The sequence below is a fragment of the Brachycentrus maculatus genome, unplaced genomic scaffold (assembly GCF_059751285.1).
Source record: "Brachycentrus maculatus isolate JH-2025_06_01 unplaced genomic scaffold, ASM5975128v1 h1tg000196l, whole genome shotgun sequence".
In the NCBI taxonomy this organism is placed as follows: Eukaryota; Metazoa; Arthropoda; class Insecta; order Trichoptera; family Brachycentridae; genus Brachycentrus; species Brachycentrus maculatus.
Genome location: NW_028280947.1, coordinates 2,200,842 through 2,228,223, shown reverse-complemented (window position 1 = coordinate 2,228,223; position 27,382 = coordinate 2,200,842). Strand labels below are relative to the sequence as shown.

Below are 27,382 nucleotides of genomic sequence, written 5' to 3'. Positions count from 1 at the left end.
GGCCATTTAATAAGCGAGCCGCCGGAAATCGGATCAAACGAAAGCTGAGTTCTTTAGGTGTCTCGCTCTCTCTTATGGTAGTACCACATTTATTAGAGTGAAAAAAATAACATGTCGCTACCAGACAAAAATCAACGTTCTGATATATAAATAAGTACATCTCGCGGCACAGACTGATTGTGCTTTTGATCAAAAACAATATTTTGAAATGTTTAGTGTTTTGAAATTATAAAAATAAAAAGGGATAAGTTTTCTCAATATTATTTTTTGGAATTACAAAAAAATAAGGAGTAAGTAGCTCTCATAATACTTAAGCAAAAAGTGTTGACTTTCTCCCCTGTAGCGGGTAAATATTAAGTTTAAAATATGCCGCTTTTGCTGGGATATAGTACATTTTCTGGACATTATGAAAACATTTACTAATGGAAATTGACGATATTTGACATATGACGTTGTTGAAACGAGTGAGAGACATGGGGTATTAAAATCCCCCTCTTAGATCCGGCTGGGTTAAAATCATTTTAACCGTGGCCCAAAGTGATCGCCTTTCTCCACGATGGCTCCTAAAATGTCCACATTTTTGTGACGAAACTCTTTAATCAAGGGTAATCGTTTGTTGGTTACGGACTAGTTTTGACATACACCACAAGTTTAACCGTTTTGCTCCCGATCGAAAAAAACCAGTGGCGAGCGTTCCATGTTAAACTAATTAATTAAAAAAAAATACTTAATAAATACCACTATTTCTTAAAATCTACTGCGTTCTGTTTTGACTACGTTTATAAATATTTTAAAAATAGTTATTGTTACTGCATTTCACTCTTTACTTTTGTTTTTTTACGTATCTTATTCGTTTGTTTTAAAATTTTGGATTTATTTACCTTATTAACCTTAATAATAAAATTAGTAGTAGAAATTACTCATCGGGAAAATCATATATGATACTCTTATGTATGTTATAGGTTTTAAAATATAAATGAATACCATAATTAATATTATTCTTTGACATCTCATCGAAGATGAAGAAGAATATGGAAGTCTGGGCATTTACGGGGCTGACGACCGTCATAGGCTGGTTTAAGTGATCACTTTACACACGTGTAACGTTCACCAATTCTACCCATTATTGACAACCAGACTACTCAAAATCTTTTTTTTTTTTGAATTACCTAACGTCCAAGTGACTCTGAAATCTAGCTACGGCTTATGCAACACCGTTTATCATGTCCCTACTCAGGCTTCAACTTTATAAGTTTCATAGCCTATGCCTACTTGTGAGTGGATTTACTCTTTATGTTTAAAGTTACTATAATTTCATGTAATTCATGAGTGAAAATTCTAGGTAAAATCACTCGCTCTACTCAAATTCTTGGAAGTTCTATACTTATATATGAACCAATTTCGAAACGCTGTTCTTGAATCATTAGAACTTCACTAGAGACATCTATTGGTGAGATTGTATTGAAAGCTGTCCCACCGCATGCCCAGATCTGATACACAAGCATCTAGGCTTCCTGACAGATCTGCTCTTGCTAATCATTTAAAAAAAAAACTAAGTTGCGAAATTGATTGAAAATGTGAAACAATATAAATCTATTGGTAAGATGAATAGATTAAGATCCGAATCCTGGATTAAATTCACGTACATGAGAAACGCCAGAAAATATCATTTTCATTATTATATACTGAGTGTCTCCAAACACTTGTTCACAAAATCTGGAGACCATGTTCTTCTTCACCTTTGATGAGATGTCAAAAAATAATATGAAAATAACTCCCATGATTGGAGATAATCCAGATTTTGTGGACAAGTATTTGGACGCACTCAAAATGTTGTAAAGTATAATTAAATTTTAAGAATAAATGTTGAACTCATTTATTAGGGATATATCATAAATTTAAAATAATTTTCTATGAAATAAATTTTGTGAAGGATTTTTTCGCACTTAGCCATGCTTTGGGCAGCCCTAGTTTCGAGCATAAGTCTTATCTCGGCGGCTGTAAAAGTCGACATACAGCATTATCATTGAGAGCAGATCAGGGATATATCATAATAATTCAATTATTTTCTATGAAATCAATTTTGTGAAGGATTTTTTCGCACTTATCCATGCTTTGGGCAGCCCTAGTTTCGAGCATAAGTCTTATCTCGGCGGCTGTAAAAGTCGACATACAGCATTATCATTGAGAGCAGATCAGGGATATATCATAATAATTCAATTATTTTCTATGAAATCAATTTTGTGAAGGATTTTTTCGCACTTAGCCATGCTTTGGGCAGCCCTAGTTTCGAGCATAAGTCTTATCTCGGCGGCTGTAAAAGTCGACATACAGCATTATCATTGAGAGCAGATCAGGGATATATCATAATAATTCAATTATTTTCTATGAAATAAATTTTGTGAAGGATTTTTTCGCACTTAGCCATGCTTTGGGCAGCCCTAGTTTCGAGCATAAGTCTTATCTCGGCGGCTGTAAAAGTCGACATACAGCATTATCATTGAGAGCAGATCAGGGATATATCATAATAATTCAATTATTTTCTATGAAATCAATTTTGTGAAGGATTTTTTCGCACTTAGCCATGCTTTGGGCAGCCCTAGTTTCGAGCATAAGTCTTATCTCGGCGGCTGTAAAAGTCGACATACAGCATTATCATTGAGAGCAGATCCCGTAAAACAACTGTACACGTATGCAAATTACACCTATGGAGTTTAAAAAGCATGATTCGTGCTATACAAGTACTATGCTTCATTATGGCGAGATAATTAATAGCCCGCAACTTAATTTTCTTTAAACCCTGGTAACATTTAACGTGATTGCATTTTGTGTTGAAACGTCTCAGAAGAATGTGCGACAAAACGATGTATGATAGATGTGCGAATAGTGAAATAAGGAAGGAATGCAAAGCTGAGATAAGCATTATCGATAAAATTAAGAAAGGTGTGTTGAGATGGTTTGGACATGTAGAACGAATGAGTGAGGAAAGAACGGTAAAACAAATTTATGAGGAGAATGTTAGTGGGAAAAGAAGCAGAGGAAGACCGAGAAAAACGTGGCACGATCAGGTATGCCAAATACTTGAAAGTGGTCAGGTTAGGAGTCGTAACAATCGGCGGGTATGTATGAGGAGATGCATGAACGTGGAAGAGGCGAAGAATGCTTGCAAGGACAGAGTGGTGTGGCGCTCTATTCTCTGCCTACCCCTGCGGGGAAGCGGCGTGATGGTTAGTTAGTTAGTTAGTTAGTATTGAAACGTCGTTTTTGTATTGAAAAAATAAGTTTTTCTCCGAAATAAATATCGCTCACTCCTTTCAAGAACGTCATAAATCAAAAATCGACAATTTTCAGTTGTGCGTGTTTTTGGAATCCCCAGAAAATGTACTATGTATATCCCAGCAAAAGCGGCATATTTTTAAATTTAACATTTACCCGCTACAGGGCTGAAAGTGTTGTTTTTGTATTTTGAAGAAAAGGTATTGTTTAATTATTTTTTTTAAATATACTAAATATTTTTCACATGGAGAAAAACCTCCAGGTTTTACCTAAAAAGATCTGTTGCACAGTAAAAGTTCAATAAGTGGCTTGATATTTATTTTTAATGCATTGTATTACATTTTTAAACTTTAAAAACGTTCTCCTGAAAAATTAGGTTTTTTTGATTTATGACGTTCTTGAAAGGAGTCAGCGATATATGGTTTTGGAAAAAAAACAGTTATTGAAAGGTAAGGAGTTAATGATAATGTGGAGAAAGATGATATTTTTTGTAACAATATATTTAAAAAAATATATATATAAGTACTTATATTCTTTAAAAAATGTACGGGAGACATGTGTGGCTTCTCGCCTAACCGGTCGCGTTTTGAATTGTATGTTTGCGAGTACCCCCTTGAGGCCTTACTCGCAATAATATAATTCATTTAGCGTCCGGCTGCGCTGAGAGCTAGTCGTCACTTTACGCCCATTTAAAAAAAATAATATATCGCTGAAATGTCCATTTCTAACGCTATCATCATGGGTGTCTTTAGAATGTAAAAATGTTGACGATTTAGATACCATTTTTTGGAATAATCAGTTAATTTTTTAGCGTTTTGGCAATTTCGCATACTTATATTGGATTGTTTTTTGTTTTTGTTTTTTAGAATAAATGTATTTTTAAATATAAGTACATTAAAAAAATCACCCTTCAATAACTCTTTTATTTCAATACCATATACTTATTTATTTCGAAGAAATTCGTATTTTTTCAATACAAAAACGGTATTTTAAGAAAAAAATTAATTACGTCAAATTTTTTATGGACTTGAAGAAAATTAAGCTGCGGGGTATTGGTCATCCCGCCTTAGTATCCACATAAAAAAATCATTAACACCCCTTTGATTTTGACTGACGTTTAAACGTTTAAAGGCTTACCACCTGTTAAAATCTTATCCGAACGCTACAGAATAGCCTCCTAATAGAAGCGTGTTGCTATTCGATACTTTATACAGAATCCGATGAATAAATAAAATAAAATAATCGCGTCGTGTGTTATGAATTTATAAATATGGATATATTGAAAACAGTCTAGCCACATGACAGCGCTTTACAGGAAATGGCGGACTATGAATGTCCAATGAGTGATGTGTCTTGCGAACAGTTATTTGTGTATCAATTATTAGCATATGATTGACGTATTATTCAATAATTTTCATTATTTTTATTTATTTTCATTATTATTATTCAATCTTTTTGTCCGCCTCCGTAGTGTAATGGTCAGCATGCTCGCCTACCGTTCTGGAGGTCCCGGGTTCGATTTCCAGGGGGGTTTAGTAAATAAAAGTGATTTTTTCACTCTAATATTTATTCAATATTACACTGGACTGCACCTGAAGTGGAGGGCTGATCACCTTTCCTTCATGTGTAATCGATCGAGATAACACTGCGTTTATATGAAGCAGTGCCCTATGCACCATTGGGGTGCGGTAAGGGATTTATATTTTTATTATTCAATATATACTTTAACTCCTCCGCATATCAGTTTTTTTTTCAAAATATGTATACAAATACACTAATTGAATATATCCCCGCAAGTAAGAAAGTTGCCTCGCCCGGAGGGGAGGTGATATGGTTTGTCAAACAATGAGGCGCTAATATTTTGCACCTGATAAAACAAGAACAAACATAGAAGTAATCTTTAAATGCAGAAAAAGGTAATACGCACTAAGCAGTTTAATTTTTGTGGTACAAATCAGTCCGACACAATCATAACGCTCGCGTGAGGCTCATAGTTTGAAGCGTCAAAGGCGTTCAAATTCAACCGGGTTATAAAAATAATCTCATAAAATTATAATTTTCACTGTTTTATCAATAAACATGGTTCATATAACAATTTTGCACGTATTTTATCGTGTGTCTAGATCAGAAATGTGATAAATTAACAAGAAAACTTGAAAAAATAACTCAATAAAACATTGTACTTGGGATGTAAAGTTTTGATTTCTTACTGATTCTAGTTGATATTTCAATCCAAAGGATAATTCTGTCCTTACAGGGATACCTTTTCTTCAAAATGCAAAAACAAAACTTTTTGCCCTATAGCGGGTAAATATTAAGTTTTTTTTTTGACATCTCATCAAAAATGAAGAAGAATTTGAAGTCTGGGCATTTACGGGGCTGACGACCGTCATAGGCTGGTTTAAGTGATCACTTTACACACGTGTAACATTCACCAATTCTACCCATTATTGACAACCACACTACTTAAATTCTTGGAAGCTCTATATTTATGAACCAATTAAGAAACCTTGAATCACTAGAACTTCACTAGAGACATCTTCTATTGGTGAGATGTAAAGAAGCTTTTTATTAAGCAGAAACTCTTATATTAGTATGTGAGGTCCGAATCCTGGATTATAATCACACACATGAGAAACGCCAGACTTCCATATTCTTCTTCATCTTTGATGACATGTCAAAAAATAATAAGAAAATAACTCCTGTAATTGGAGATAATCCACATTTTGTGAACAAGTATTTGGACACACTCAAAATGTTGTAAATATTAAGTTAAAAATATGCCGTTTTTGCTGGGATATAGTACATTTTCTGGGCATATCGAAAACACGATTGAAAATTGACTATTTTTGATTTATGACGTTGTTGAAAGGAGCGAGCGATATATTCATCTCAGACACCTATAATATACGCCCTACATATCGCTCACTCCTTTCAAGAACGTCATTAATCAAAATACTTGATTTTTCAGGAGAACATTTTTAAAGTTTAAAAATATAATAGAATGTATTAAAAATAAATATCAAGCCACTTATTGAACTTTTTACTGTGTAACAGATCTTTTTAGGTAAAACCTGAAGGTTTTTCCTCCATTTGAAAATATTCAGTATGTTTAAAAAAATAATTAAACAATACCTTTTCTTCAAAATGCAAAAACAACACTTTCTGCCCCGTGGCGGGTAAATATTAAGTTAAAAATATGCCTCTTTTGCTGGGATATAGTACATTTTCTGGGCATTCCGAAAACATTCACAACTGAAAATTGACGATTTTTGATTTATGACGTTCTTGAAAGGAGTGAGCGATATCTTTAAAAATACGTTTATTTATTTATTCAATCGTTCCCACTTCGCGCATCGTCGCAAATGTTACCTAACCACTATAAATATTTACTAAATCGTCCAGTTAGGGACGTCAGAGTAAAGGCCGTTAAAGCCATCTTGTAATATCAAACACTAATCCCGACTCGAGCCATTCTGCGATCAAGGGTCTATTAATACTTGAGAGGCGGATGACGACTTTCAGCCTACATCTGAAGGCTCGCTTAGTTTGTTTGAAGCCCGTGTTATCTTAACTGTCGCTGTTTTGTACGCGATATGACGCAAACACGAAGTCGTAAAGTTCGGGAATAGGGCTCCGCGCGCGAGTGGATCATTCTCGTGATGTGTTATTGTTGGCTAATAAATTAATAAATTAGGAGACGTCTCGTGTTGGCCATATGCTCCACCTAGGGAGCGAACATGGAAAGAAGAAGAATAATAATAAATTAATATGGAAAATCGCAAGACTATCGGTAACATTCTTATTGAAATATGTAGAGAAGTAAGGGTTTATGAAGGTTTATACTTTAGATATTTTAATAAAACGAAAAACGGACACCGCTGTACGTCATCGAATTTTACGTCATCGGATGTGTTATGGGGCGTGTCTCTTTATGTATCTGCTTTATATAGCTGTCATAGTAGTCATGTAGATTCGTTTCTGTGACGTCATTCGTTGCCAACTTACGAAAACAACGTATTTACGAAGGCAATTTTTTCAAAAGAAAATGACGAATGTTATAAACACGTGTAAAACCTGAATGTTGTTTCTCCATTTGAAAAATAATAAGTGTATTTAAAAAAATAATTAACAATACATTTGCTTCAAAATCCAAAAACAACACTTTCTGCCATGTAGCGGGTAAATATTAAGTTAGAAATATGCCGCTTTTGCTGGGATATAGTACATCTTTTGGGCATTCCGAAAACACGCACAACTGAAAATTGACGATTTTGTGGTATATGACGTTGTTGATAGGAGTGAGCGAAATGCTTGCGGTGTGATCAAAAGCTTATAAATTCTTGTGTCCAAACAAATTTGGTATCATTGACGTCTTTTTGGCTTTCTTTGGCACAAACTGTCCAAACTAATGCGATTTCCTGTTCTATAATCGGTTGTGCATATTAATAAACTGTATTAATTCGTAATGAAGCACAGTTATATCCGTATTCGCATATTCTGTAAATATTTGGCCTTGTTACGAAAATTCCATACGAAAAAAGATATAAGTCCGATCCTCATCCCCTGGATCCAACATCCATCCAGTTAATATCCTAATTTTCTAGTAAATAACTTCTCTCTGTACCTCTACGTTCTTTAAATTCGTATTAACGTTTCTTTACGTTTAAAGAAATTTCCAATTACAATGAAAGAAATTTGATATCAATCTTACTATTATCTATTATCACAAATTTTGCGTATATTTTGGATACAGTACATTTTCTGGGCATTCCGAAAACATTTACAACTGAAAATTGAAATGTAGAAAAAACATTTAGGTTTTACCTAAAAAGGTCTGTTGCATAGTAAAAAGTTCAATAAGTGGCTTGATATTTATTTTTAATACATTGTGTTTATATTTTTAAACTTTAAAAATGATCTCCTGAAAAATCAAGTTTTTTGATATATGACGTTGTTGAAAGGAGTGAGCGAATTATCTACAAACTTTTAGTTATTTTTTTTTTAATTGAACGGATTAAATTTATAGTTAATAATCTTATTTTATAATTAAGTAATATTATTTAATTAACTTGACATTGGCAAAAACAATATATTTTATATGCAACGCCATCATATATTTAAAAAAAATTATCATTAAGTATAAAAATCAACCATCAAAGCATCACTGCTTCCTTGCGTGTGTTTTTGCCTAGAATTTTCACTCAGGAATTACATGAAAGTATAGTAACTTTAAACATAAATAGTAAATCCACCCACGAGCGGGCATAGTCCATAAAACTTAAAAAGTTGAAGCCTGAGTACGGCTGTCCAAACTTAAAATACAGTAAGGGACATTTTTTTTAGTATGTTTTTTTGTATTTTATTGACTAAGTAGAATCTACTTAGTCCAAAAATGCAAAAAAAAACGAACTACAAAAAAATGTCTCTTACTATGTTTTGAGTTTGGACAGCCGAGTAGGGTCATGATACGCGGTGTTGCATAAGCCGTAGCTAGATTTCAGAGTCGGACTAGACTTGGACGTTAGGTAATTAAAAAAAACACTGCTCCCGTACAACGAAGTTTCACTTGTGGACCTGTCTCTTTTTCTGTACCCTCTCTGACGTCACGACATCCTCTCTTTTGCAGGTGGATGGGCGACATCTTCAAGAAGGGCGTGCGGGCCGACCTGGCCGCCGAGGACTTATACGACCCGCTGCAGGGCGACCTGTCGGAGCCGCTCGGGGACGCGCTGGAGGACAACTGGGCCGAGGAGGTGCTCGCGGCCAAGGCGCGCGGCGGCCGCCCGAGCCTGCTGCGCGCCATCCGGCGCACCTTCCTCTGGTCCTACATGGCGTGGGGCGTGCTGGAGTTCATCCAGGCCGTGGTGCTCAGGTGAGGGATCCTTAGTTTTGTGTCATTTGGGAATTTAACCACCCTACTCTCGAGTTCGTCCAGGCCATGGTGCTGAGGTAACTTTCTCCAGCCTTCTTCTTGTATCCTGTATTGAACGAAGGCCTTGGAAGAGAAGATTTTTCTTTTCTTTTTTTTTTAGATGGGAATTGCATTTATTGTTTACCTTGCTTATTATGTACAAGGTTTATAGATCATTTGGTGGGTTTTTGTTTCTTCTAACAAATTCAATATGTTTTTATTTGAATCTGTGTTGGGAACAACACAATCTAGTGTGGGCCAATCAGGAACTTCTCAGCATTTGTTCATTGCTGCAAGAGAAGGTCTATCAGGAAGCCTATATGCTTTTGTACAGTGACGTGCATAGGGTATTAATTAGGGTAGGCAGTAGAGGTAGGTAGTAAGGTAGGCCAGGTACTACTTAGTAAGGTAGGGTAGGTACTGGTTGCGTTTTTATATGTCATGCGGGTAAGTTAGGATAGGCACTGATCTTCTGCCTATATAGAAGGCACGCCCCTGCTTCGGTATCAGATCTGTAAAATGCGGTGGGACAGCTTTCAATGATCAAAGGCCTCTCTCTTGGACTTCCACAGTTGTCTGTTGGACGCGACTCTCTTCCAGTTTAGGCCCGCCACTTTCCTAATGCCATCGGACCATCTTGTCTGGGGCTCACCCACGCTTCTGCGTCCTGTTCTAGGCCTCCAGTCAAGCACCTTTTTCGTCCATCTATCCTCAGACATACGTGCCACATTGACCTGCCCTGTTCCACTTTTGTTCTGCGATTCCTTGAGCTGACAACTTTTAAACAGCCAAAAAAAATATATTGTTGTTTTATTATATAAAAGCAGTTCCGCCAAGAAATGTCCGTACAAAACTTGAATCTAATTAATCATTGTTGCTATGGGTTTGCGAGTAGTATAGTAACCAGTGGACACGTTGCTTCACATGATATACAGTATCGAACAGATTAATTGAAACAAAACTTTTTTTCGTATTTTCAACACCCTCTAAAAAAATGTTTTGGGGGTGTTCCTCGTATTATGGACCAAGGCCGCTTCTTTCAGAGACTGAGGTGATGAATAGCGTGAAGTATCAGCCAATTCTACTGGAAAAGATACTACCAGAGATACTACAAAAACGAAGGTCAAATGGTAATGGAATATTTCAGCAGGATTTAACCCCCTGCCACAAATCCAAAAAAAAATGAAAATTTTCACACAAAAACAATGAACTGTGTTGGACTGGTCAAGGATTTGCCAGACATAAACCTAATTGAAAATCTATCGGCAATCTGTAAGAATCGGCTTCTCTTGCACTACGGCGGAAATGCTCATTTTGTCCATAATTCAGGTATGGTTTTGAGACGAAAAAATGACATTCATGTGCCAAAACCTTATATATAAAATAAAACCCTTATCCGCACCCCAATGGTGCATAGGGCACTACGTCATATAAACGCAGTGTTATCTTGATCATTTACACATGAAGGAAAGGTGATCAGCCCTCCGCTTCAGGTACCAGTCCAGGGTAATATTGAATAAATATGACAGTGAAAAAATCACTTATATTTATTTTACCCCCCTTGGGAATCGAACCCGGGACCTCCAGAACGGTAGCCGAGCGTGCTGACCATTACACTACGGAGGCAGACAAAAACCTCATATACATGTAATATATGTAATAGATGCCAAGAAAAGTAAAATCTTTGATTCAGCCCAAATGGGATCATATTAAATATTAATTTTTGATATAACTAATAAACAAAAGATTTCACAAAACTTTTTACGAAAATACTACAAAAAAAATGTTTCAATTAATCTGTTCGATACTGTATGTTCCTTTGCGATAGTGAGCCCTATCGATCGGCAGTATCAGCATTGCGTGCCGTGTTATATTATTTGTCCCTAATCGCAATCACTGATTATCTTTTAATCAAAGTCCCGTAGGATGGGCACGCCTGTTGGTCGAATTCTAGAACTCGGTAAAAAATATACAGTATATCTTAGAGATGTAACAAATAAGTGACTCGCAATGTTTTGGGAGTGTCCGAATCCCTGTCCACAAATCTGGGACTCTTCATTGAGGAGTTATTTTCATTTTTAATCTAAGTTTTACCCGGTAAATACCATTAAATTCTTAAAATCTATTGTGATATCGCTCACTCCTGTCAAGAACGTCATAAATCAAAAATCAATTTTCAGTTGTGCATGTTTTCGGAACGCCCAGAAAATTTTCTACATTCCAGCAAAAACGGCGTATTTTAACTTAATATTTACCCGCTACAGGGCAGAAAGTGATGTTTTTGCATTTTTAAGAAAAGGCATTGTTTAATTATTTTTTTAAATAAACTAAATATTTTTCAAATGGAGAAAAAACCTTCAGGGTTTTCCTTAAAAGATCTGTTGCACAGTAAAAAGATCAATAAGTGGCTTGATATTCATTTTTAATACATTTCATTTTATTTTCAAACTTTAAAAACGATCTCCTGGAAAATGAAGTTTTTTGATTTATGACGTTCTTGAAAGGAGTGAGCGATGTTATCACCCAAGTCCATTTCTGTGATTCTAATTCTACTCCTTACAATGGCACATTAACAACATACCACACTTGCTGACAACTCGGATTGATAATATTACCGCTTGTTGCTGTTGCGTGACATTTACGGCCAGTCGAGTTAGCGTTGCAATGTTTTAACGTCGTTTACACGTTCTGCGGTGCATAAACTATCCGAACATACACAATAATCAATCCTAACAAATGATTGAAAGGCCTGCATTTTAAAACTGATAATGAATGTTGATAACTTATCATTTCAGGAGGGTTGTAGTTTTCCGTCTGAAGTATGTACATATCGCTAACTCCTGTCAACAACTTCATAAATAGATTTATATTATCCACTGACACTTCGTGATGGAATTGCATTTTTAATATATCATTAGATTAAAACCAATATTTTTAGCTTTTCCACCTTATTTTTATTTGACCATTCTGATGATCTGATGATCTGACCCAGTCTGATGATGTCGGTAACGACGAAACCCGGTCGCTGGTCAAATAAAAATAAAGTGGAAAAGCTAAAAATATTGGTTTTAATCTAATAATATATTAACTTCATAAATAAAAAAAAAACTTGATTTTTCAGGAGATCTTTTTAAAGTTTAAAAATATATTTAAAAATGAAATGTATTAAAAATTATTCTGGTATTAAAATTACGCGACGTTCTACCAGTATATTTAGAAGGACATGAATCACAAGCTAATTGGTATATACCAGAATTGTCTAGGATATTGTTTTTATCTTTATTATTTAAAAGGATTTTCCCAATATTATTATTAGTTCAAAATGCCGGTCTAATATTTTTTGGTAAATATTTAGTTACTTTATTCTTTACATTATTTATAAACATTATTCTTCTCCATTTACTATTATTATTATCAGTTGTCCGCCTCCGTAGTGTAATGGTCAGCATGCTCGGCTACCGTTCTGGAGGTCCCGGGTTCGATTCCCAAGGGGGGTAAAATAAATATAAGTTATTTTTTCATTGTAATATTTATTCAATATTACCCTGGACTGGTACCTGAAACGGAGGGCTGATCACCTTTCCTTCGTGTGTAAACGATCAATATAACACTGTGTTTATCTGATGCAGTGCCCTATGCACCATTGGGGTGCGGATAAGGGTTTTAAAAAAAAATGTTTATTCAATATTACCCTGGACTGGTATGTAAAGTGGAGGGCTGATCACCTTTCCTTCGTATGTTAACGATCAAGATAACACTGTGTTTATCTGATGCAGTGCCCTATGCACCATTGGGGTGCGGATAAGGGGTTGAATCTTAGTTACTTTGGGATATAAAAACCGTTCTAGGGTTCTTTGTTGAGTATGCTTATTTCAAGCAAATGTTATAAACGAGTATGTTACTTCAAGCAAATGGATAAAGCTAGAGAGCATGCTTGTCTTAAGCATCGTTAATCCCGATGCACCTAAATATCTTGCTGAAAATTTAATATATACCTCAGATCATGGTATTCATTGTACGTATGAAGCAGACTCATCCTTGGGACGCGTCGACTTAACCCCAGATGTAAATCTGTCCGCCATATCTCCGTCCGATCTGTCCTCGTCTTTCTCCGAGAACGCGTGACCTCCGCCGTTTACCATACACTCGCAGATGTATTCCGGAATGAGATGATGTACTATTTGTACCTATTTATCGCCATATTATGTACGTGTCTGCGGGCATTATGGTGAATATTGGAAGTGAACTATTGTGAGGGCCATACTCGACCATATTTCGCTCACTCCTTTCAAGAACGTCATAAATAAAATAAAAACTTGATTTTTCAGGAGAACGTTTTTATGGTTTAAAAATATAATACAATCTATTAAAAATATATACTAAGCCACTTATTAAACTTTTTACTTACAACATTTTGAGTGTGTCCGAATACTTGTTCACAAAATCTGGATTATCTCCAATTACAGGAGTTATTTTCATATTATTTTTTGACATCTCATCAAAGATGAAGAAGAATATGGAAGTCTGGGCATTTACGGGGCTGACGACCGTCATAGGCTGTCTTAAGTGATCACTTTACACACGTGTAACATTCATCAATTCTACCCATTATTGACAACCACACTACTCAAATTCTTGGAAGTTCTATATATATGAACCAATTTAGAAACCTTGTTCTTAAACTTTTTACTGTGTAACATATCTTCTTAGGTAAAACCTGAAGGTTTTTTTCTTCATTTGAAAAATATTGAGTTTATTTAAAAAAATAGTTTAACGATACCTATTCTTCAAAATGCAAAAACAACACTTTCTGCCCTGTAGCGGGTAAATATTAAGTTAAAAATTTGCCTCTTTTGCTGGGATATAGTACATTTTCTGGGCATTCCGAAAACACGCACAACTGAAAATTGACGATTTTTGATTTATGACGTTCTTGAAAGGAGTGAGCGATTTACCCAAGTTTACTATGTTCATACTGTCACGTTCCTCCTTTATGCCATATTCCATACTCCAATTCCATATTCCATACACTTTATGCCATACTCGACCGTATTTACCCAAGTTTACTATGTTCATATCGTCACGTTCCTCCTTTATGCCATATTCTTCGTCATACAGTACAACCTCGATATAATGGATCTCTATTTAACAATCTTCGGATATAACGGACAAAAAATTCTGACAAATTCTTTTTTTTTAATTTTACCGTTTCACTCGACTGGTGGTGTTCGGCGGGAAGCGTAATTTTACCTTTTCACTCATCGTAAATTGCGTGTAAGTTATTTTTATCATGACTTTTGCGGCATCTTTTGATCTCATATCGGTGTATACAGTATGGTCAAATGTTATCACTTCTTTTCAGAGATGTTTATCTCTATTATGAGCGCGAATCCGCCCTCAGATAATAATAATAAAATAAAACCCTTATCCGCACCCCAATGGTGCATAGGGCACTGTGTCATATAAACGCAGTGTTATCTTGATCGTTTACACATGAAGGAAAGGTGATCAGCCCTCCGCTTCAGGTACCAGTCCATGGTAATATTGAATAAATATTACAGTGAAAAAATCACTTATATTTTATTTTACCCCCCTTGGGAATCGAACCCGGGACCTCCAGAACGGTAGCCGAGCGTGCTGACCATTACACTACGGAGGCCCTCAGATGGTGTGTTTATATTTATTTATTTATTTATTGAACGGCTGAAGCCTTTAAGATAATACATATATACAGTATCTAATATAAAAATACACTAATGAATACACTAATAGAGAAACAAAAAGTCTTGTAACAAATAGTCTTATAACATAAAATCATAATTAAAAAAAATAAAATAACAAGTAGCAAGTACTTAGTAAATACACGTCTCCTTCAAACACTATCGGTGAGCATATTATATTATAACTAACTAACTAACTAACTAACTAACCATCACGCCGCTTCTCCGCAGGGGTAGGCAGAGAGAATCGAACGCCAAACCACTCGGTCTTTCAAACATTCTTTGCCTCTTCTACATTCATGCATCTCCTCATACATACCCGACGATTATTAACGACTCCTGACCCGGCCGCTTTCAAGTATTTGACATACCTGATTGTGCCAAGTTTTCCTCGGTCGTCCTCTGCTTCTTTTTCCAACTACATTCTCCTCATAAATTTGTTTAACCGTTCTTTCTTCACTCATACGCTCCACATGTCCAAACCATCTCAACACACCTTTCTTAATTTTATCGATAATGCTTATCTCAGCCTTACATTCTTTCCTTATTTCATCATTCGAACATCTATCAAACATCGTTTTGCCACACATTCGTCTGAGCGATCGCATTTCGACTGCATTCAGTCTGCTTTCATCCTTCTTTTGCCAACTCCATGCTTCGCTTCCATACATAAGGGTTGGAACCAGAACTCCATTGTGTACTGCCAGTTTAGCTTCCGCTGATAGATTTTTATTTGATGATTTTAGTGCACCATTCACTCTGTTCCCAGCATTCACTCTCCTTTCTATGTCTTTATCAATCTTTCCATCCCTAGAAAACATACTACCCAAATATATGAAATCATCTACCTGTTCCAAAATCTCCCCATTTACCAATATTTCACACTCAGATCTACATTCATCTCTTTCAAAAACCATGATTTTGGATTTGCTAACATTCATCAATAAATCACTCATCATCAATCATCATATTATAATATACATGCTTAAATTCAAGTGTCGCCGCATGTATACAATTTTTGATAAAATGCGGCCATGATAATCACGTCATACTTCTAGCACTTGTATCAAATTGTATTAAAAAATATATGTTAAATAAATTTAAAAAATGGCTTGGATTGGCTTGTGCTTTTGTCCATCTTTCTTCGGATCGGTGCTCTTGATCGGTGCGTGAACACGTTGCGCGTAAATTCGATCACGCTAAACTGTCGTAGTCGGTTTTATTGTTCGCAAAACCGGACTGCCGGGCGGTAAAATTCTGTATAGTGCACAAGCGGCTAAAGGGTTGAACGTTACATGTTCTCATGAAAATACAAGTCATATTAGAATTTATTTTACAAGAAAACGCGAATGGATACGGCGCATTTGTTTGCTTCGCATTCCGCATTAGTTCCGAGACTTCGTAATGAGAAAAGGCTTCTCTGAATTGAGTATTGTGCATTCACAAATAAGTCGCTCACTCCTTTCAACAACGTCATATATCAAAGTATGGTAATTTTCAGTTGAGCAGTTTTCGGAATGCTCAGAAAATGTACTATATCCCAGCAAAAGCGGCATATTTTTAACTTAATATTTACCCGCTACAGGGCAGAAAGTGTTGTTTTTGCATTTTGAAGAAACTGTATTGTTTAATTATTTTTTTTTTAATGTACTTAATATTATTCAAATGAAAAAAAACATTCAGGTTTTACCTAAAAAGGTCTGTTGCACAGTAAAAAGTTCGATAAGTGGCTTGATATTTATTTTTAATACATTTAGTATATTTTTACAATGATCTCCTGAAAAATCAAGTTTTTTTTTATATATCGCTAACTCCTTTCAAGAACGTCATAAATCAACAATAGTCAATTTTCAGTTGAGCATGTTTTCGGAATGCCCAGAAAATGTACTATATCCCAGCAAAAGCGGCATATTTTTAACTTAATATTTACCCGCTGCAGGGCAGAAAGTGTTGTTTTTGCATTTTGAAGAAAATATACTGTTTAATTATTTTTTTTTTAAATATACTAAATATTATTCAAATGTAGAAAAAACAATTAGGTTTTACGTAAAAAGGTCTGTTGCACAGTAAAAAGTTCAATAAGTGGCTTGATATTTATTTTTAATACATTTAGTATATTTTTACACTTTAAAAATGATCTGAAAAATCAAGTTTTTTTTATATATGACGTTGTTGAAAGGATTGAGCGAAGTATGAATTCGAATGCATTCGTGAATAATAAACGCACTCATGTAAAATCCACTTGCGATTCACGATAATCAATAAAGCGGCGCGACGCTTAAGAACCGCCCAGTACTGGTATTAATTTACTGCGAGAAGCGACCAATGAATATGGATCAAACATAAATAACGTACATGTCATATTGTTTTAATTCCCACGACATTATCGAGGACACGTGTTACTAGCAGAATGCGTCAATTCATGCAAATTGACATCTTAACAAAGATGAAGAAGAATGTGGAAGTCTGCGTATTTACAGGGGTATTTATGTATTAAATGTTAAATCAAACACTGATTTTTTGAGTCTACTAAGTTTTATTTTACTGTTAAAAAACACATAAAAATTAATATTGTTTGGAAATGTCATAACTAGGCGAAACAATTGTCACAATATTAATTTTTATGTGTTTTTTAACAATAAAATACATCTTGGTAAACTCAAAAAATCTGTGTTTGATTTAGAAAATAATACACAAGTAAATTAAAATGGACTTCTACAAATCAAACATAGGCATAGGCTATGAAACTTAAAAAGTTGAAGCCTAAGTAGGGTGACGATAAGCGGTGTTGCATAAGCCGTATCTAGATTTCAGAGTCACTTGGACATTAGGAGTAATTTTAAAAAAAATACTACCTCCTATAATACCGGTTTTTACGAAAACCCGTGGACTTTGTTCGGCAAGCCAAGTGGAACTTTCGTAATAAACGGGTCACCGTCAATACCCATTTATTGGTGTTGTGTAAACAATGTCACACTTCTTGATTGGCTGCAGCCGGCCGCTTTATTGCCTACGATTAAATTACCAACGCAACGCGATACATTTCACCCCCTTTTATCGACGCACGCTTAACCGTAATCCGACGGTTAAACTGAAAGATCTCTATCAAAATCTCAACCGTCACCCGTCGGTTTGGTTTGATTAGTTCATTTTTTTGGTAGTTACGCAAGTGGCTTGGAAAATGGTCAGTACCTACTTACTTTCATTCTGCGTTCTTTACGATTTTTGACAGCCATAAATCTATGGTTCGAATATGAATTTATTCCAATTTTTGAAATTAAGAACGCGCGCCATATTTTAAATTTTGACGTATCGATATATCTGTGAATATTTTGATACATTTCTAAAAGTTGTATTTGAATTCGGTAAGATTTACCGAAATTCCGGAAGATTTTTTGCAAATCATGTTCAATTTCATTAGATCTACTAAAATTACCAATAGATTAAAAAAATATGATGTTGAATTTCATTATATCTACCAAAATTCCCAAATTTTTCCAAATTTGGAATAAAGAATGCGCGCCATATTTTTATCGGTACATGTGCCGAAATTTTGGTAGATATCTGAAAGTTGTGTTTGAATTCGCTAAGATGTACCGAAATTCCGGCAGATATTTGCAAATCATGTTCAATTTCATTAGATCTACTAAAATTACCAATAGATTAAAAAAATATGATGTTAATGTACATTATATCTACCAAAATTCCCAAATTTGAAAATAATATGAAAATAACTCCTGTAATTGGAGATTTGGACACACTCAAAATATTGTAAATAAATTATCTGGTCAAATTATAAGCTTAAATAATAAAAATGTAAATGGTATTTTCTGGCGTTTCTCATGTGTGTGATTATAATCCAGGATTCGGATCTCACATACTAATAAAAGAGTTTCTGCTTAGTGAAAAGCTTCTTTACATCTCACCAATAGATGTCTCTAGTGAAGTTCTAGTGATTCAAGAACAAGGTTTTTTAAATTGGTTCATATATATATAGAACTTCCAAGAATTTGAGTAGTGTGGTTGTCAATAATGGGTAGAATTGGTGAATGTTACACGTGTGTAAAGTGATCACTTAAACCAGCCGATAACGGTCGTCAGCCCCGTAAATGCCCAGACTTCCATATTCTTCTTCATCTTTGATGAGATGTCAAAAAATAATATAAAAAAATATGTTAATGTTCCTTTATTTTTTTCGTAAACCAATTTTATCAGATACCAACATATCAGTTTCAATTTCTGTAAATCATATTCAGTTTCGGTAGGTTGATTGAAATGTCGATATTTCTCTGTTGGCAACTCTGAGAAACAGGTCAATGATATTGTTTTTTTTTATTTTTTAAATATTTTTCTTTTTATTTCACTTGTATAAATGGCATTTTAGTAATAAGAATATAAATATAACACCTCCATCCTAAATTATCCGCCTCCGTAGTGTAATGGTCAGTACACTCGGCTACCGTACTGCAGGTCCCGGATTCGATTCCCGGGGGGGGGGGGATCAAATAAATATAACGATATAAAATCAAACGAATGTTTGATAATGCCGTAACAAGGCAAAACAATTGTCACAATATAATTTTTTTTTAAATGTGTTTTTGTTAATAAAATACAACTTAGTAGACTCAAAAAATCTGTTTGATTTAGAATTAATACATAATGTAATGTTATGACGGACGCTTGCTCGTGCGCGAAGACGCTTTGTGATCAGCGTACGCGTGCACTTGATGACGTCCCTATTAAACAGGACGCTTTGGTCCCCTTTTGTCAGGAGGCAGGTTGGACTGAAGCGAGTATTAAATAATAACACGGCATCATCGACTATTTATATATTTGTTTATTTAAAAACAACAATACGGCAGTCAATACTCGTGTATTTCCAAACAGCTCTGTTAAGTTATGTTACACCCGACTCTCACGAAGTACCAAATTAGACTATGTTAAAAACCCTCTTGCTTTAGGGTAGAGAATCATAAAATGCTGTACCGATTTATGATGGTCATGGGAACGCATACTAAAGCCGGACAACATACTGCAAGCAAATGACGAGTCCCTCGACTTTCTAAAAAGGGACAATAAAAGTGCGAATGAGAAATGGCAGGGCCATTACAATAAATTAAAATGGAGTTTTACAGATTAAACGCCAAATCAATAAATAAAATGTAACTTTGTTTTAAAATCACTACAAATATTTTATAATCTCTACCGGTTTCGGAGCTAACCGCTTCTTTATCAAGACTGATTAATAAAACATATTTATCTCATTAATGGTAAGCAAGGTAAATAATAAAGCAAAACCCATTAAATAAAAATAAAAAGTAAATAGGAATTAGTAGTGGAACATTTTGCTTCCGGATGTTGTGAGCACGCACGGAATACGGGTATCGTTCAGAAAGATCATTGATCGTGAAATGAGCTGCGTTGATATACTCTATTGATATGCAAATGGAGGTTTATTCAGAAGTCAGGCTGTGTTTGGCTGTCTGCGTACTTAGCGGTTCATGTTATGCCAATTTATGACCAGTGAACACATTCCCAGTACGTATTGCATCATTTATCTTGCATAAATATATTTCCAAAGAGTTGGTTGTGAATGCTTTAATACAATAGCCTAGCTAGGGTTATCAAAAATCTTTTTTTGACCCTGTTTAAGGGTCTCAAAAGGGGGATATATGGGGAAAAAAAGATTGTAGAGTAACAATTGAATTAACTGACATCTATGGTTCATTCCTTACTGTAGGTTCCAAGTTGAATTCCCAAGGGGGGGGGGGGTCAAATAAATATTGGTGATTTTCTCAATATTATTAATATTTAAAGCATTTACTTTGTGGTTAGTCATTTTTACTTATTTATTTTTTTACAAAAATGTTAATAATATTAGTATATAATCACTCACCGAGATTTTTATGTCTACCGGTTTCGAGACGTATTGTCCTGACTAAGAGACGGGTACATCTCGAAACCGGTAGACATAAAAATCTCGGTGAGTGGTTAAATAATAATATTATTAACATTTTTGTAAAAAAAAAAATAATAAGTAATTTTTTCACGCTTCATGTACCAGGCTGATCACCTTTCCTTCATGTGTTAACAATCAAGATAACACTGCGCGTATTTGATGCAATTCCCTATCGGGTGCGGATAAGGATTTGAAGAAGAAGAAGAATAAGAATGTTTCATTTGCAACATTTTGAGTGTGTCCAAATACTTGTTCACAAATCTGGGTTTTCTCCACTTATCTTTCTTCATAAATCAAAAATCGTCAATTTTCAGTTGTGCATGTTTTCGGAATGCCCAGAAAATGTTCTATATCCCAGCAAAAGGGGCATATTTTTAGCTTAATATTTACCCGCTACAGGGCAGAAAGTGTTGTTTTTGCATTTTGGAGAAAAGGTATTGTTTAATATTTTTTTTAAATATACTAAATAATTTCAAATGGAGAAAAAACCTGTAGGAGGTTTTACCTAAAAAGATCTGTTGCACAGTAAAAAGATCAATAAGTGGCTTGATATTTATTTTTAATACATTGTATTATATTTTCAAACTTTAAAAACATTCTCCTGAAAAATCTAGTTTTTTGATTTATGACGTTCTTGAAAGGAGTGAGCGATATATATGTACATTACGACCCGAACTTACTTAGTTACAGACCTTTAAATGCGTCTCCCGAAAACCTGTCTATGTAAAGCCATTCGTCACTCACTCCTTTAGCCAGGCAACAGTTCAATTCAATTCAATTCAATTTATTCAATAATTAATATATACATTACAAACAAACATTTAAGGCGTATACATTAAAAAAAAAAAAACAAACTAAAAATTACACAAGAAGACTCTTGTTAAATGTGTAGAAGAATCTCGCTTCGGAAAACTCCTTCGGACACATGGAACAGATCAATATCCAATGTGATATTGTTCAACATAGCGGTAGCTCTTCCTACAGGCATAACCATCGGCAGGTTGGTCCTGTGTATAGGAATGTGAAACAATCTATGCCGACGCTGTCTTAGGTAACTATCGGGAACATACAGACCAATGCTCTGGATAATTTCAGGATTATCCATCATACCGCGCAACAATCGATAAAAATGCGTAGTCTAATACGCATTCCTTCTAGTTTCTAAACTATTGTAGCCAAGCATACCCTGGAGAAACTGGGTCGGGTAGAGCCAAGGATAATAGCCGTACTCTGTCATGTAGAGATACCTCAAAAACTTCTTTTGGACTTTCTCTACCATAAGAGAGTACTTAAGCTCGTGTGGCCCCCAGATCATCGAGCCACTCTTGAGTCTACTTCGCACCAAGGAGTTATAAAGAGTTCTCAGCACGCGGGTATTTTCGAAAACCCTGGCAGTACGCAGTTGACATGGTTTGCGGCATCTCTGTATAATAATCGTGAAACATAGTATCTTATTTTTAAATAAATCTAAACTAAGTATAAACAAATAAATAAAAAGAACTGCTTTAGAGATAAGGTTGTGGTTTTGTCAATCAAACTATAAACGATAAAACTCTTTGCTGCTTGTTTTTTTAACCTTATTTTTTTTTATCAATGTTTACCTTTCTTGAATGTTCTTCAAATTCTAGATATTTGTACGATTTCGTTTATTAGATAGAAGATATTACTTGAAGATACTTAGAAGCTGATAAAAATCGAAAACAAATGATTATTTAACTTTATAAAATTACTACTACCATCACGCCGTTTCCCCGCAGGGGTAGGCAGAGAGGATGGAACGCCACACTCTTCTGTCCTGACATACACTCCTCGCCTCCTTCACATCCATACATCTAGTCATACATGCCCTCCGATTACGCAGACTTTTGACACCGCCAGATTTTAGGTTCTGATTGATCTGATCGTGCCAAGTCTTTTTCGGTAGTCCACGTTCTGTTTTCCCTCTCACATTCGCCACATATATTTTCTTAGTCATTCTCTCGCTATCCATTCGCTCCACATGTCCATACCACCGCAAAGAGCTCTTCCTAATCTTTTCAATTATTCCTTGTTCAGCCTTACATTCCTTTCTTATATCGTCGTTCTTTCGTTTCCTTTTTTATAAAATTAAATCATGATAAAATAAATGAATTAAAATTAAATTAATTTATGAGGCGAATGTTAGTGGGAAAAGAAGCAGAGGAAGACCGAGAAAAACATGGCACGATCAGGTATGCCAAATACTTGAAAGTGGTCAGGTTAGGAGTCGTAACAATCGGCGGGTATGTATGAGGAGATGCATGAACGTGGAAGAGGCGAAGAATGTTTGCAAGGACAGAGTGGTGTGGCGCTCTATTCTCTCTGCCTACCCCTGCGGAGAAGCGGCGTGATGGTTAGTTAGTTGGTTAGTTATGAAATTAAATTATGATGATGACAAGGTTCTTGCTGAAACCGGTAGGTTAAAGTGTACTAATAATAAAAACTAAATTTGTCCACCTCCGTAGTGTAATGGTCAGCACGCTCGGCTACCGTTCTGGAGGTCCCGGGTTCGATTCCCAAGGGGGGTAAAATAAATATAAGTATTTTTTTTCGCTGTAATATTTATTCAATATTATCCTGGACTGGTATCTGAAGCGGAGGGCTGATCACCTTTCCTTCATGTGTAAAAGATTAAGATAACACTGCGTTTATATAACGCAGTGCCCTATGCACCATTGAGGTGCGGATAAGGGTTTAAAAAAAAAAATAATAATAATAAAGTGGTTAAAACACAGTTGTTTCATTTTATAAAGTTCATAAAATATGCCACAAAGTATCTGCGAAAGACGTTCAAGAAATGATTTGTTTATTATGTTACTCCGTAGTGTAATAGTTAGCGCGTTTGGCTACCATTCTGGAGGTCCTGGGTTTGATTCGCAAGGGGGACAAAATAAATATAAGCGGTTTTCACTCTTATTAGTACTTATTTAATATCACCCTGGACTGGTACTTGAAGCGCAAGGCTTGCCTTTGTGCAATTTACTATGTCTCATGTTCATGCATCTCCTCATACATACTCGCCGGCTCCTAAGCTGATCGTTTTCAAGTATTTGACATACCTGATAATGCCAAGTTTTTCTCGGTCTTCCTCTGCTCCTTTAAACTACATTCGCTTCATAAATTTGTTTTACCGTTCTTTCCTCACTCATTTGTTCCACATGTCCAAACCATCTCAACACACCTTTCTTAATTTTCATCGAATATGGTTATCTCAGCTTTGCATTCCTTCCTTATTTCACCATTCGAACATCTATCATACATGTTTTTGCCGCACATTCGTCTGAGAGATCGCATTTCGACTGCATTCAGTCTACTTTCATCATATGGTACCAAGTATTTAAGTGCATTCAGTTTACTTTCTTCATATGGTACCAAGTATTCAAGTGCATTCAGTCTACTTTCATCATATGGTACCAAGTATTCAAGTGCATTCAGTCTACTTTCATAATATGGTACCAAGTATTCAAGTGCATCCAGTCTACTTTCATCATATTATACCTTTCACCCCGTACCAAGTATGGACAAAGGCCCACTTTTTTGTGTCCGTATGTGGTACGGGCAAACGGTTTAAAAGTACTTAATTTGAAGATCTGTTTAAAAATGTTTCTCCTCCGTGTTGACAGGAACCTGCAGCCGTTCGTGTTGGCTTACCTGATTGCCCACTTCAACCCGGAGAGTGAGCAGAGCGTGGAGGAGGGCTACCTGCACGGCGTGTCCACCAACGTGGTGGCGCTGCTGTCCATGCTGCTCATCCACCACTGCGGGCTCGGGGAGATGCGCATCGGCATGCGCCTGCGCGTGGCCTGCTGCTCCCTCGTCTACAGGAAGGTGAGCGGACACATCAGTATCTAACTATGAAACGTTAAGGGGGAGACTGACCTGAGTCATTTCGTCGTAACGTAACACGTTCGATGCGAGCATTCATATAGTCAGTACAGCGAGCCGAGTGCTTCATCTGAAGTCAGATGCTCGCCGTGAATGTTTGTATTTATTTTAGCATTTTCAAATTAATCTTATTTCTGATAATATCTTTTGTATTCTTGCAAGTTTCCTTTATTATAACCTAAAATATACGCACACATATGCCATCCCTTTGTGGGATTATTTTTTGTATTAATATATATATTAGGTTTTCGAAACTAGTCATAAATAAAACTACAACATTTTGAGTGTGCCCAAATACTTGTTCACAAAATCTGGATTATCTCCAATTACAGGAGTAATTTTCATATTATTTTTTGACATAACTCCTGTACTTGGAGATAATCCAGATTTTGTGAACAAGTATTTGGACACACTCAAAATGTTGTAAATAAATTATCTGGTCAAATTATAAGCTTAAATAATAAAAATGAAAATGGTATTTTCTGGCGTTTCTCATGTGTGTGATTATAATCCAGGATTCGGATCTCACATACTAATATAAGAGTTTCTGCTTAGTAAAAAGCTTCTTTACATCTCACCAATAGATGTCTCTAGTGAAGTTCTAGTGATTCAAGAACAAGGTTTCTAAATTGGTTCATATATATAGAACTTCCAAGAATTTGGTTGTCAATAATGGGTAGAATTGGTGAATGTTACACGTGTGTAAAGTGATCACTTAAACCAGCCTATGACGGTCGTCAGCCCCGTAAATGCCCAGACTTCCATATTCTTCTTCATCTTTGATGAGATGTCAAAAAATAATATAAAGAAAACTCACTAAGTAGGTATATTCAAGTGTTTAATTTTTAAAAAATAATCACTTTGTTTAGTATTTTGAGGTTTTCTTTACATCTCGAAATAACGCATTTTGAATAACAAGTGAATGGTGCACTGAAATCAGTTATAGCAAATAAAAACCTATCAGCGGAAGCTAAACTGGCAGTGCACAATGGAGTCCTGGTTCCAACTCTAATGTATGGAAGTGAATCATTGAGTTGGCAAAAGAAGGATGAAAGTAGACTGAATGCAGTCGAAATGCGATCTCTCAGAAGAATGTGCGACAAAACCATGTATGATAGATGTGCGAATAGTGAAATAAGGAAGGAATGCAAAGCTGAGATAAGCATTATCGATAAAATTAAGAAAGGTGTGTTGAGATGGTTTGGACATGTGGAACGAATGAGTGAGGAAAGAACGGTAAAACAAATTTATGAGGCGAATGTTAGTGGGAAAAGAAGCAGAGGAAGACCGAGAAAAACATGGCACGATCAGGTATGCCAAATACTTGAAAGTGGTCAGGTTAGGAGTCGTAACAATCGGCGGGTATGTATGAGGAGATGCATGAACGTGGAAGAGGCGAAGAATGTTTGCAAGGACAGAGTGGTGTGGCACTCTATTCTCTCTGCCTACCCCTGCGGAGAAGCGGCGTGATGGTTAGTTAGTTAGTTAGTTGAATAACATTAACCAACTAAGCAAACGCGTTATGTAATATCCGTTTAAGATTGCATTCACCTTTGAATACATGGGAATTATTAAATTGGAGGCTAAAACCGATGTAAAAACCATAATTATATTACCAATGCATGACTGTGCATTCTTCTCAGACCCCAGTGCCTTCTGTATTAAATCCAAGACATGAGTTTAGTTTGGACCTCAAAATTAATATCGGTAAAGGAATGTTCCATGATAGTGTAAGTAATAAAATAAATAAATAAATAAAACCCTTATCCGCACCCCAATGGTGCATAGGGCACTGCGTCATATAAACGCAGTGTTATCTTGATCGTTTACACATGAAGGAAAGGTGATCAGCCCTCCGCTTCAGGTACCAGTCCAGGGTAATATTGAATAAATATGACAGTGAAAAAATCACTAATATAACTGTAAGTAAATTGAATTTAATTTAAAAAGATCAACTACACGTCATTTCGCTGGCTACATATATGAAAAATCTACAAAATATCAAGTAATGTTAAGTGAATAAAAAGCGAAAGTGTATAAAAAGTTTTCATCATTCTCAGTGTCAATATTGTATTTTTTCTGCATTTAAAAAGAACATCACGGACTCGAAAAAAATTTGAAACTGTGATCTTACGAATTTTGATGAAACTGCTACAATGGTTTTGTACTCAAGCAGCGCAGGATCTTCCAATTTTTATAGGAAAACTGGATTGACAGAAAAATATGACAATATGGGTGAATTGTATGAATTTTCTTTCAATTGCGACATATTGTTTTATGTGACCATTCCAGATAACATACATCATGTGGTAGGTATGTTTTAAAAAATATATATCTATTCTCGGATATTATGAGGAACAGTTATAGTGAGCAAATTCAGTCGGTCCCTTCATCCTCGTTATAACCATGTTCGACTGCATAACTAACTAACTAACTAACTAACCATCACGCCACTTCCCCGCAGGGGTAGGCAGAGAGATTAGAGCGCCACACACTCAGTCCTTGCGAACATTCTTCGCCTCTTCCACGTTCATGCATCTCCTCATACATACCCGCCGATTGTTACGACTCCTAACCTGACCACTTTCAAGTATTTGGCATACCTGATCG

The 27,382-nt window shown here is 35.5% G+C and overlaps 1 protein-coding gene across 1 annotated transcript in view; it reads left to right on the top strand.

Moving 5' to 3' along the window:
- Positions 1-27,382, top strand: part of LOC148307632 (ATP-binding cassette sub-family C member 4-like) — a 70,880-nt gene that overhangs the window by 6,522 nt on the left and 36,976 nt on the right. The window contains exons 2-3 of the mRNA XM_088263198.1: positions 8,906-9,151; positions 24,511-24,715. Of these exons, the coding sequence (XP_088119324.1) occupies positions 8,906-9,151; positions 24,511-24,715 (451 nt within the window). The remainder of the gene's footprint in view (positions 1-8,905; positions 9,152-24,510; positions 24,716-27,382) is intronic.